The following is a 12,791-nucleotide window of genomic DNA, read 5'->3' on the forward strand; positions in this document are numbered from 1 at the left end:
ACTTGGAAAAATATTTCTTAGAAGATACTAGTGAACTAATCAATACTGACATCTTCAACCTTCACCGCTTCATTAAAAGCTCCAACTGGTTTAATTAGTGAGGAATTTTCTTACAAAATCACGGTATCACAACGGACCAATAAATGGTCTAAGTGCGTCAGTCGTTTTCCTGACAGCCATTTCTACCTAACCTAACCTAACCTAACCTAAACCATTAATGCAGTCAACACAGATTCGACTTATTTAAGTCCATATTTCACTTAACCTCAATAGCATTAACCTGTAGGCTCATAATCTATTAAGTTTGTAAACCGTAGTTCTACAATTCTAAAAATTTTGAATTAGCAAACACATTAAAAAAATTTATAAAAATGTGGCAAACCTGTCTTAAATGAAATGCAACTTCCTTAAACTACAAAACACAATTTTTGATAGATTCAATGTACAATGTACATAGAGATCCATTATTATTTTGTTTGTTTTATTATAACTTTACTATAGAGTTATCAAAAGCTTCTTTGTAAGAAATTTAACTTCTATTAATGGTATTATTTCAATCCTAAAATTAATCTTGCAAAATAGTGAAATAGTTGAACCTTATAAAGTAAAAAGGAATTATCCATTTGTAAAGAACTGAACTTTACCTTTGCCAAACTTATGCATTTTAAAGAAAATAATATCTTTTGTGATAGTTTTCACATTATGACGTCTTTTAAAATTCTAAATTCTTTCAAATGTTCTTAAAATCATATCATAATCCTATCATATTCTTATATTTCTCTACGACCTACACTAGCTTAAGATTCTTCCCACCAACAATCGTAATATCAACTTATTCACTTCTGAAAAACGTCTTCCGCAAATAAAAGTTTTACCTCAAATCATCTACAGGTTTACTTCTACTCATATATGTATGATATTGTTTTTGTTTGATATTTTACTAGACAAACTTTGGAACTTTTAACTTTAACCTTAGGGTATTGTCTATCAACAATTCAACATGCCCTAAACAAAACTTATACACATTTTTATGTATATAAAATAGTTCTTATTCTACACGTTTTCGCACTTAATCCACCTTAATGCTTCAAGCGTTAAGTGGCTTACAGGAAAACACAACATGAGATGGCATGAAACCAACAAAAACAAAAATAATAATAAAAAAAAAAAATAAGCCCATGGAGAAACGAGGCAAGGGAGGAGAGAGTCGACTTTGTGACGGCTATACTACCATAACTACGATGACGACATTGGCACAAGTTTTTCTTCTCATTACAACGACGAACGACGACGCGACGACCGAAATAAAATAACAGAAAACAAAACGAAAGGGAATTTAACGAATGAGAAGGACGTTGTAAACCTAATTTACTGTCATACATTGGTACAAATGAGACCTAAAGCTAACAGGAAATCAAATTATTAAATAGAGTGCTCTGCCCCAAATACATTAGGATGTATGTATTGATAATCCCTTTGCCTTAACCTTATAGTCTCAATTAACATCTGGAGTCTAATTCAGAGCCTACTATGTCAACTACATCAGCTACATCAACTACATCAGTGACCTTAAAAATCAATAGTTGAGTTTGATTGAACGTCGGAGAATAGGTACTTGCAAACTTGTTACCGTCTAAATAGTGCAAATATTCAACATGCCTCACCAATTAATATTTGAAGTTGTTTATGTAGCTAGCTGATGTAATTGCTGTAGTAAGCTGTGAAATAGGCCCCTGGATCCCTAGTTTGTTGCCCCCAAGTTGTGAATTTTCCCTTCACGTGCACTTGCCATTTTTTCAACTTTTTGACCATTCGACACGTTTTTAAAGCCCGAAGAACTTATTGTTGTATCTGTTCAAAGCATCGTATCGTAACTAGTTTTCATCTGATCTTTTCAATGCGAATGCCTCTGCCTCTACCGCATACAGCACGACCGCGATGATAAAAGTCTTATTCAGGGTTTCATCGGTTCTTTGAGAGATAGCTTTACTGCAGACGGCAGAAAAGCCATGTCCGTAGTCTTTAAGTAAAAAATTTTGTACAAAATTAAATTGAAAAAATAAAGAATCTTAATAATAATAAGACTTAAGACTTTCTTAAACTTCTTCTGAACGATATCAGTAATTTTTTTGAAAGGCTTATATTTGAAAAAGGTTATAATAAAGAGCTTATAATATGATTTTATTCGACAATAAAGACTTTGGTGATGTTCTGGTCGACTTTAATGGTTTTCGAAATTTCCGTGGTCATCCGGCACAAACGAACAAGTTTGCCAGTTTGCTTTACGAAATCACATCGGTTCGCCTTGTCTATCATCTTCTAAAGCTAAGGGCTTCTTTTTACTCCTTTATAACTTTCTTGAACCAAATTACCTCACTAAGAATTGCACGTCTTGTACATTTCATACATACAATTAAAAAACCAGACCAAAACTACTATTCATTTTAGGCTATCACGACTGTTCTGATTTCCGAATTCTTTTTTCTCAAGTTTTCAAACTTTAGCTGCTCCGAATTCCGTATTTGAACTCATTTTGCGTATTCATAGGCGTTACGAAAAAAGAACGGACCTACAATACAACAATTTTTTTCCGTATTCAATCCGGGTAGCAATTTGCTATCTGAAAACAATGTTCTCCAACAAAAAAGCCGAATGGAAATCAGAACTACCGTTTTCAATTCGTACGGATTCAATTTTCATTTCCGTTTTCAAATTCGAACAAATATTAGAACAGTCGTGTATCATTCACATCAAAAACATGCTGTCTGCTCTTAAGCTATGAGGTTTGAGATACCATCTAATGCCTGCTGTTATAAAATTTCGTCCCGAGTATAATCTTCCGGTATTTTTACAATATTCTCTTCTTTATTTAATTAAGCCCGATTTGCGTCCATCTTGTTCCAATGTTAAATGTTCAAATATGTACGCAATTTTTTACAAATACAAAGCGAATGTAAGTGTGTATTTTGTATATTTGTGAATCTCCGGAGAGTAAAATTTCATAATTGATGTTATGCGCATTCGTTTTAGCATCAATTAAGGCAACTCTTTTTTTTCGAGATGACCAACAAGGGCAACACAACAACAGCAGCCATACAACTTGCTTGATTCTATTTTAGAGCCAATTTACCTGATGAAAATCCGATTGTAATTAGATCGGACGTGGTTTGCTTTTATTTGGCCATTAGGGATGCCCGAAACATCTCGTCTTGTGCTTTACAATTTTCCAATGGGCCATTCCTACTAACTGCGAATGCGAATGTGCCTGTGCGGTGCGATGCAAATAATGTAGTAGAAAATATCTTTACTTATTTTTCTATTGGTATCATGCCTTGAAAAGTGGAATACTAAAGCATTTCAGACGGGGCGGTAGATAGGTAGGTATGTTGTGTTGTTGGCAGACGGGCTGGCTGCTGTGCTGGCAGGCAAGGCAGCGCAAACAAACATTTAAGTTTTAACATCGAGATGATATCCTTAACGAGAAAACTTTGTTGGTACTATTAATGCTCTGATTCTGCTACTTCTAGTGGCTCTGAATCTAGATATGGATGCAAGCTTCGGCTGATGCTCTGGTTTTTAAAGGCATGAAACGCAAGAGCATAGGGTTGGAAAATTACACAAAGTTTTCCAAAAAGAGGTTGGTTGAATGCTTTTTTTGGTTGCGTGTATTTGTAAGGAAATAGAGGCGGACGGGTTATGTGTGTGTGTATATTTATGAAATTTGTATAAATTGAAATTGTGTTTTCAAGGAGAAAGCCAATGCCGCGCTGCAGCCACATACAAAATTTTGTAATTAAGTTAAATTTGATCAAAATGAGTAATAAAAAAAGTTGATTTCCGTTAGAGATTTTTCTAATTAAAATGCACAGACTATATTACAAATATAAATTTTGTTTTAAGAAAAATTAATTGTTATTGGTGCGAGTAGATTGTTATTTCCACAATAAACATGTGGAATCAAAATTCGGAAGATGAGTTTTGCTTCAAATATTCGTACCTTTCTGTATTTACTATTTGCCATATTGATGTTTAGTTGCTCATTTGTTAATAAAATCGAATTTGAAGTATACCAATTACTAGGATGATTGCACATGAAAGAACCACAGGCTAAACGGATAGGTCGATTGACTTTGAAATTGGGATTTAAGCCTTTTGGAGATTCTCCAGCGGGCTTTTTGAATTCAGTTCGTCAAAAATTTCGAATCAATGTTGAGCTTTCAATCCTATGATTATACTGGCCAACAATTTTCAACTTTTTAAAATTTTCAAGAAAGATTTTTAATCAAATTTTATAGATTTGGGTTCAGTAAGCTCAAAAATCATTTTTTTTTTTCTAGCAGCTCTAGTTTTTGAAATATTTAATTATTCATATTTGGGGAATTTTCAGTTTTCCTTATTTTGAGCGTTTATTACAGTATTCCAGAAAAATTTATATTAATGTAATGTATTAATGTAATATAATGTATTATGGGTCAGTTAACCTAAAAATCACATTCATATATTTCTAGGAGCTCTATTTTTTGAAATATTTAAGTTTTCCAGATTTTTGGGGTAATTTCGTACTAATTTTAAAGTTATGCTTATTTTAACTGTTTGTTAACACTTTCGAGAAAATTTGTTGTCGAACCTAATGCATTTGGGTTCACTTAGCCTAAAACTCACATTGGTTGCTTTCTAGGAGCTCTAGTTTTTTAGACATTTTCATTTTTCACATTTTGGGGGTGATTTCATACTATTTTTTTTTAGATTTTATTATTACAAGCGTTTTTAAAGTTTTGTTGGAAAAATTTGTTTCAATTGTAATGTATTTCGGTTCAGTAAGTAAAATAAAAATACAAAAAAAAATTTTTTAAATAAAAAAAAAATTGTATGAATTTCTATGCCTTTTCATGTATGAATAATTTAAAAACTAGAGCTGCTAAAAAAAATAATATTATTTTTGAAATCAGCACCCTAAATTTAGTAAGAAATGATAAACAAAGGTCTGGAAAATTTTTGTGTGTTGGGCAGTGTTATTATTGAGTTGTTAAGGCAAACTAACAACTTTATACATAATATCGCAAAGCAAGTTACAAGTCAAATAATATATGAAATTTTGAATTCTTCGAATGTTTCGTTTGTTGGACACATTAATTCTACATAAACGATGAAGGAAAAAAATATTTACCATGGTAGCTTCAGATAGAGTATAATATTGGCAATAAGATGCTGTAAAATTTTGTTTCGTTTGTTTATAAGATTCCAAAAGCAAACCAATCGACATGACAGTTTGCAACTTACAATTGGTTTGACAAAAGTTTCAGGTTTGTGTGTCGTCAAGGGCGTACACACCATTGGGGCAAGCCAGGGCCCCGACTGACAACACAAACAAATAATACATCAGGCGCTCATAAAAAAAGAAGTATGGCGTATATGAACTTTTTTTTTTCTTTTTCTAAATTTCTTTATCAAAGAGGCCCTCGCCCCTCACATAGCAAAGGGCCTCAAAATTTAGTCTTGCTCCGGGGCCCCGGACACTCAACGTTGTATCGTTTAAGCCTCGCAGAACTCTAAATTTTGCTGACATTTTTTTTGAAACTATTAAACAACAAAAGTTTGTACGCCTAATTGGAAAATAATTTCATGGACTCGCTTTTCTAAGCACTACTATGCGCATGTTGTGAATTTGGCTGGCCATAATTTAAACTCAGCAGCTTAAATTACACTCATGCTCAAATTAAACGCGCACCCTATTTATTCTACAGAAAACAAATCTGTTATTACCTAATATCTCAGTGTTATGATTCTTTTCGAATTTGTTCGAACAGCATAGTGTGTCAATCAGTACTAGAAAATTCAAGACATTTGTATACCAATTTTGGATTGACCACCCAGAAATCAGCTGAAAACTCAAGTAAAGGAAGAGTCGGTGAATGTTTTACAACAAGATCTTAACTTAATTCGTGACTAGACGACTCCAAGTTGTCATATGCGCTAGAGGACGTATTGATATTGGATAGAACAGTCAACTTTTTTAAATTTTTTTCTTTTTTATTTCAAAAAAAACAAAAAATTTGTCAGTATCAGTTTTCAGAGCACGAATTTTAAGTTTTTTGCTTGATACTACTATCGCTGGTTAGTATTATTTCACCTTGCTCTAAAATAAGCAAACACACATAAATACGCACTAGAAATTTGAAGCCATTTTAAATAATACACAGGCATCTTACTAAAAAAGTAAAGACGTGTGCGTTAATTTTGAGCATTAGTGTATTTTCAATGAAGAAAATAGCAAAAGTTCAAATTTATTCTATACTTTAAGAATTTCCGTTTAAAAAAAAATTCTGATAAAAACAAAAGCACTTATACAAAAAAAAAAGATTAAATTGTCACTTTTCACGACTCCCGGCAAACTTGAAATGAATCTTAAAAGTTTGAAATGAATCATTATCGCAATAGAATTTGCACGATCGATAATGACGTGAAGCTAATAAACCTATTATCTAATCATCAAATACAAATATGTTTGGTAAATAATTAAATTATTGTGTAACTCCATATGAGTAAAATAAAAACTCACCATAAGCTCAACAAGCTGTAACAAGTTTAAATGTGAAGGCTGTCGGATTCTTAGAATTTTTTCTCTCCCACTCCAAATTTGATAAAACTCATTTCTTGATCAAAAAATTGTGGGCGTAAATTTCATTCGCAAACACACAAAATCCCAGAATTTTCCCCATTATATTGATAGGTACTTACATTTGCATAATTCGTCAACCAAGGTTAGATGATTTTTGTTGTTTTTCATAAATTATGGTGACCCCAATGACTATTTCGCTTATAAATGACGATAAGCCCATGACAACCCTTAAAATTATTGACCATTTTTAACGAACCTATTATGCATAATGTATACAAAATGTGTCGTTTTCGTTTTAATAAGTCTCCAATCCCTCCGGTCTTAAATTTAAACAAAAATTGCTGGGCTCTTGATAACATGATGTTGGTTCTATAAAAATGTGTTTAGTTTAATTTTTTGTACTCTTTTCGTTTTTTCTCCTTTCTTTTTTTGTAAGCTATTCCATTAATTTGCCTAGTGTCATAACGAAAAATACAAAACAAGACAAATAATGATAATTTATTTCACCCAACAACGTAAAGCAGAAAACCTAAATAAACAATTCACAAATATGCTGCTTCACACTCTGCACCACATACAAAAGGCAACAGAAAAAAAAATAAATAGAAATGTTTTGTTTTTTTTTTTTTTCTTTTTTTCTCTTCTCTTTTATTACAATGAACTCAATAAACTGATGTTTATTTCAATCCCATATTACATACATACACCACCAGCTAGCTACCTGCCCATATTGTTATAACTGGGCCCCCACCAAGCTCAAGCTCCACATCCACATGCAACTTCTCTTTATCCCTCTTATCGCTCTCACTTTTCCTCTTGTTGTTTACTTATTTTATTCATCTAGTGGAGAATTTCTTCTTCTGCTCTAGAGACACAATCTTCTTGGCAGTATTTTATCTTTATAAGCGATTTAACTCAACGCAATCGGAAATTATTGAGACATATTTGCTTCTCACCCTCAGACCGACAGACTCACCAGCACCAAGTCACAGTCACCACCATAATAACCTACCTCTTCTCTCGAAAAATATTCTCTCTTCTCTCGTTATCATTCATACATGCGCTTATAAACTGGTGCAACGCTCTTGGTCGTCACTCGTCATTTTTCATATTTGTGTTCGTTAATCGTTGGCTCACGTTCAGTCAGGAAAGAGGCAAACATCGCGTCGCACGGTGTCCAAGTACAAGTACAACACAGGTGACATTAATGGGAGCATTGTTGCCCACTCTTATAGGCCAATTTAATTTATTATCATCCTCTTATCCAAACAAAAAATCCACTTACTAACTCTATTTTTGTTTTTCTTTTTTTTTATAGATACGAAGGAAGAAAGCGCACAAACCCGAGTAGGTTCACAAGGAAAAGTCTATCTTTTATTCTTGAAATCAATTAATGCGGTGGTGTTGGCTTTAAATGGCCGACACTGGACAATCTGTGATAAATCCTGGCGATTGTCAACGATCTTTGATAATGGAAGTTGCACCGGATACCACCACAACGTCGTCGCAGCCATCGACACTATCTGTTACGGCATTAACAGAACCCACAGAGCAATGTGAAGTGTCATCGACCACTGATGTACCCAATTCGAGTGGTGCACTCCTCGTCACTGGTGGCAGTGGAGGAGGCAATGGCAACAAAAAACAACAGCTAGCAGCAGCACGTGCCGGAGGTGGTGGTGGTGGTGTGAGTAAATTTCATCAGTTCCGTGCTCCCCAGCAGTGTGTGCAGCAAAAAAAGAAAATGTGGAACAAGCGACAAAACAAGTGCCATCACCTGAAGAACCACCACGCTCAGCAACTGCAACATCAGCACCAACAACAACAACAGCAACAGCAGCAGGCCGCAGTGAGCAAGGCAGACTTGGAGAATATCCAAAACATCAAAAACCAGATAGGCCACCACAGATTGTCCGTTGGGGTGTGTGTGGCGTGTGGTGTAGAAGCTGCTAACAACAACAGCCAACAGGCTAAGAATCCAAAACAGCAAGTATACAAGAAGATGCTTGCTCATCGAGCTTGCAATGGTGGAGGAGGAGGGTGTAGTGCATGTAATGGCGTGGGCAATGGTGGAAATGGTGCTCCCCCGCTAGCACATCATCCCATCTTCTGTTCGCGGACCAAGTTCTTTTTGTCAGATAAAATACCCCGCAAAGAAGTCATTATTCCGCCAACGAAATTCCTTCTTGGCGGTAACATCTCTGACCCACTGAATCTGAATAGTCTGCAGAATGAGGCTAATTCATCGAACAACAACACACCGGCAACGACCCCACGTCAATCGCCAATAACTACGCCACCAAAGGTCGAGGTTATCATTCCGCCAAATATACATGACCCACTTCACTTGCTCGACCCCGTCGACACGATGGAATACGAGAAGCAACTAACCTCGCCAATGAAGCGAAAGTCGAAATCATCAAAATCAAAGCACCGCAATCGGAAGAAGAAAACAAAACGTAAGCGTTTGGAGTCAATAAACTCGACATTGGACGATAGCGAGGCAGAACGATATGCTGCCATCAACAGCACATTGGCGACTGATTCATTAACAAGTAGCTTCTCTGATGGAGGCGCTACAGCTACGGCTCTTCAACAACAACAACAGCACAATTCTTCGACTGAATTCGATGATGAAGTGGGAGAGAGCAGCTGCGCAACTGAAATGAGTCGCTCTCGGGAGAGCCAGAGCACCGGAGAAAAAGCTTTTGATAGTGTTGCTAGTGCTGTTGGGCAACAATCACAGCTTGATGCTGATGGTAATAAAGTGTTGCCATCTGCACTACTAACTTCGGTGAGTAAGACCGAGGAGGTGTGCAACAGCAGCAGCACCTCGAATGCGCCTGCAACTGGTGACCGCGAAAGTGTGAAAAAGGATTTGCGATTGGATTTGAGCGGAGTGGCTGAGTTGCAACAGCAACATTTTTTCAACCACCATCATCACAACAACAGTTCGTCAATATGCAGCAGCAGCGGTGGGGGAAGCGTTGGCAGTTGCGGAGGTCGCAAACGAAAGGTCAGCGAGGGAGCCTGCTCCGCCAAGAACAAGGTGATTAATTTTTATCTGTGTGTGTTGTGTATGTATGAATGTAGGAAGTAATTTAATTTGATTTTGATATAAAGATAATGGACGGAGTTTTTTTTTATTATGTCCAGTCTGTAGGTATAAAGATAGAATGTATATTTTGAATTCAATTTGTGCGAAATTGTTAATTAAATAGGGAAACAGTGGGCTTCCTCAATGAGCACTCTTTAAAGAGGTGGAAGGAGAAGCCTGCCGCCGCCGCCGGATGCTTTTGCTTATTGAATAATAAAAACTTTCTCTTCAAGAGGAGTTATTAAATTGAAGCTAATTAAAAAAGGGGTATTTTATTTGTATTAGAATTTGTTTTAATCGAAAATTAATTAAAAAAGAGGATACCCAAGGGTTCTTTCAACAAGATTGCTAAAAATTTTGCTTATGTTTCTCTTTTGATAAATAGCCGTATTAGTCGATCCAATTAAATAGAAAATTAGGCATACAAGATACTTTTCGGCTAAAGCTAAATATAGAGTCATAAATAGATAAAGTCATAAATCGTGATAAATAAGTTCAGTTTGCTAACCTACAACTAAAAGCACGATCAAAAATTTACAAAACACAAGAAATTTACCTACTACAGGGTTGTAAAAATATATATTAAAGAATGCATTTGAAATAAAAAAGAAATATTTATTGCAAATAAAAATTGCATTAAAAAAATATTTACTGCAACGAAAAAAAAGTTGCATTAAAAAAATTTTTTTTTTTTGCAACTGAAAAATATTTGCATTAAAAAAATATTTACTGCATGCTAAAAATATTTTTCATTAAAAAAAAAATTTATTGCAACTCAAAAATATTTGCATTGAAAATATAATTTTTATTTGCAATCCAAATATTTTGCATTAAAGAAAATATACCTATAATTGCAAATAAAAATTTTCTGCATTAAAAAAAATATTAAATTCAATGCAAAATGTGTACATGAAATATTTTTTTTTTTTTTAATATTCGTTGAATTTCTTACAATTTTGACAATTTGGCTTTACTTATTGGGTTCAATATTATAGTTGAAATAGTTAATAGCTCAGTAATTTTAGGCATTTTTTACCCCAATCTGCGGAAAAATTCCTACTGGGCTCGATTTTGTTATAGACCTTCGTTACGGCGTTCTTATGAAGATGTGAAAAATCGACATTGATATCGCGCCGGCGTTAGAAGTTATAGAGGTCACGAAAATCAGTTATTCCCATATATCTCGCGACCTGTTGCTCGGAGGTCAATAAAGACCATTAAATTATCTACAAATATTGCCTTATGCATTTTTCTGTAACATCAACCGTTTTCGGAGTAGAGCGCTGAGAAAGAAACTATATTATAACGTCGTCATTTAAACTACATAAATATTTTCAAAGTTTCGATATGACTCTTAGAAATAGTCTAAGATTGATTTGGGGTGTTTTGACCCTCAAATGCCTTTACCCTGAGACCAAAACGTCTCAGGGTAGGTAATTTTGACCTGAGGGTCAAAGATTACCGCTAAGATTTTATTACATAGTTAGTTAGTAGGTAAGTAAGTTAGTTAGTTAGTTAGGTAGTTGGTAAGTGAGTTTGAATATCGATTACAAGTGAAACTTATAAAAACATATTAATAAAAAGCAAAATAGATTAAACATGTATTTTCCAGTATTCAAATACAAAATTATTCACTCTTAAATAAAACAAACCTATTATTACGTGTCATGTATTATGCCTACGCTTGATATAGCTCTATTCCGAAAACGGTTGGTTTTACAGAAAAACGCATAAGACAATATTTGTAGATAATTTTATGACGAACAATTTTTCTATTGATCCCTCCCTATTGACCTCCGAGCAACAGGTCGCGAGATATATGCGAAAAACTGATTTTCGTGACCTTTTGACCTCTATAACTTCTAACTCCGGCACGATATCAATGTCGATTTTTCACATCTTCATTACAACGCCGTAACGAAGGTCTACCAAAATTGAGGCCAGTAGGAATTTTTCCGCAGATAAAACCTAAAATTACTGGACTATAATGTATGGTCAAATAACCAAAATTGTAGAAATTCGGCGAATGTTTAAAAAAAAATAAGTATTAATGCACACATTTTGCATTGATATTTTTTTTTTTTAAATGCAGAAAATTTTGTATTTGCAAATATTTTTTTTTTAATGCAAAATATTTTATATTTTCAATAAACATTTTATTTGCAATAACATTTTTTTTTAATGCAATTTTTTTTTTTTTTATGTCATATCCACCTTTTGAAGATCAAAATTCACCCTCTCACCTAAACATGGTATTGAAAAAAATTTTCAATTTCGAGAAAACGTGAAAAGCGACACTTCTGTCTGAAAACTTAGGATGTTCATTAGGTAATATCTATTAACCACTGTGCCAAAAACACAAAATAACCAAAAATTAAATAACAGGCTGCGTAACCAAATTTTGAATATTTGGCTTTCGGCCCTATTATGAGCCCCGACGTAACAAATTCGTACTACGAATGTGAAAAAAAGTACCACGATTCCAGTCAAACTAGAAATATTTGCTTATAAATTCGGCGTGTTTGAAAAGTAATCTCGTAAGCTCCAAATTTCGTTGTAAATATTTCCACGTGAAGTAGCATGACCTGAATCATGCTACTTTTTTTAGGATTAGAAGAGTACGTCGGGGCTCGTCATAGGGCCGATTTGATTTGACACCAATTTCTTCGCATTCAATTTATCAAACAGAAAAGCGCTTCACTGATCCTTTAAACTAACTCCGTAGTTAAAGCTCAAAATTGCCCTACTTTCCTAAGCTTTAGTCCTTACATTTAAGTTATTAATTTAAACTTTCAAAATAATTAAATTTTTTTAGAAAAATTCAAAACTTGATCAAAACAAATATTTTCTCTATTAATCTATTAGTTTCGTCGTTTGGACTCAATGGACAAGATCGTTAGTCCCGTTGTTCCTCAGCCTGGTGCATGGAAACGACCACCAAGATTGGTGCCCACTGGAGCAAGAAAAACTTCCCGTCATCGGTCAACATCTGTGAGTGAAACTGAGCTGCTCAGTCCCATAGATGATTTAAAAACAATAACTGATAGTAAGTACAAATGATTTAAAATTAAAATA

General features: G+C 34.3%; 1 protein-coding gene across 2 annotated transcripts in view; it reads left to right on the forward strand.

Moving 5' to 3' along the window:
- The window catches only part of LOC129920112 (7SK snRNA methylphosphate capping enzyme bin3), a 104,424-nt gene that overhangs the window by 89,179 nt on the left and 2,454 nt on the right, over positions 1–12,791 (forward strand). The window contains exons 1-3 of one of the 2 annotated variants that reach the window (XM_056001313.1): positions 7,379–7,817; positions 7,938–9,668; positions 12,582–12,762. In XM_056001313.1, coding sequence (XP_055857288.1) covers positions 8,034–9,668; positions 12,582–12,762 — 1,816 coding nt within the window. In that variant the 5' untranslated portion in view covers positions 7,379–7,817; positions 7,938–8,033. Of the gene's footprint in view, positions 1–7,378; positions 7,818–7,937; positions 9,669–12,581; positions 12,763–12,791 lie in introns of those variants that run through there. The other variant, XM_056001312.1, reaches the window with a different exon arrangement.

This window comes from Episyrphus balteatus, chromosome 4, assembly GCF_945859705.1.
Source record: "Episyrphus balteatus chromosome 4, idEpiBalt1.1, whole genome shotgun sequence".
Lineage (NCBI taxonomy): Eukaryota > Metazoa > Arthropoda > Insecta > Diptera > Syrphidae > Episyrphus > Episyrphus balteatus.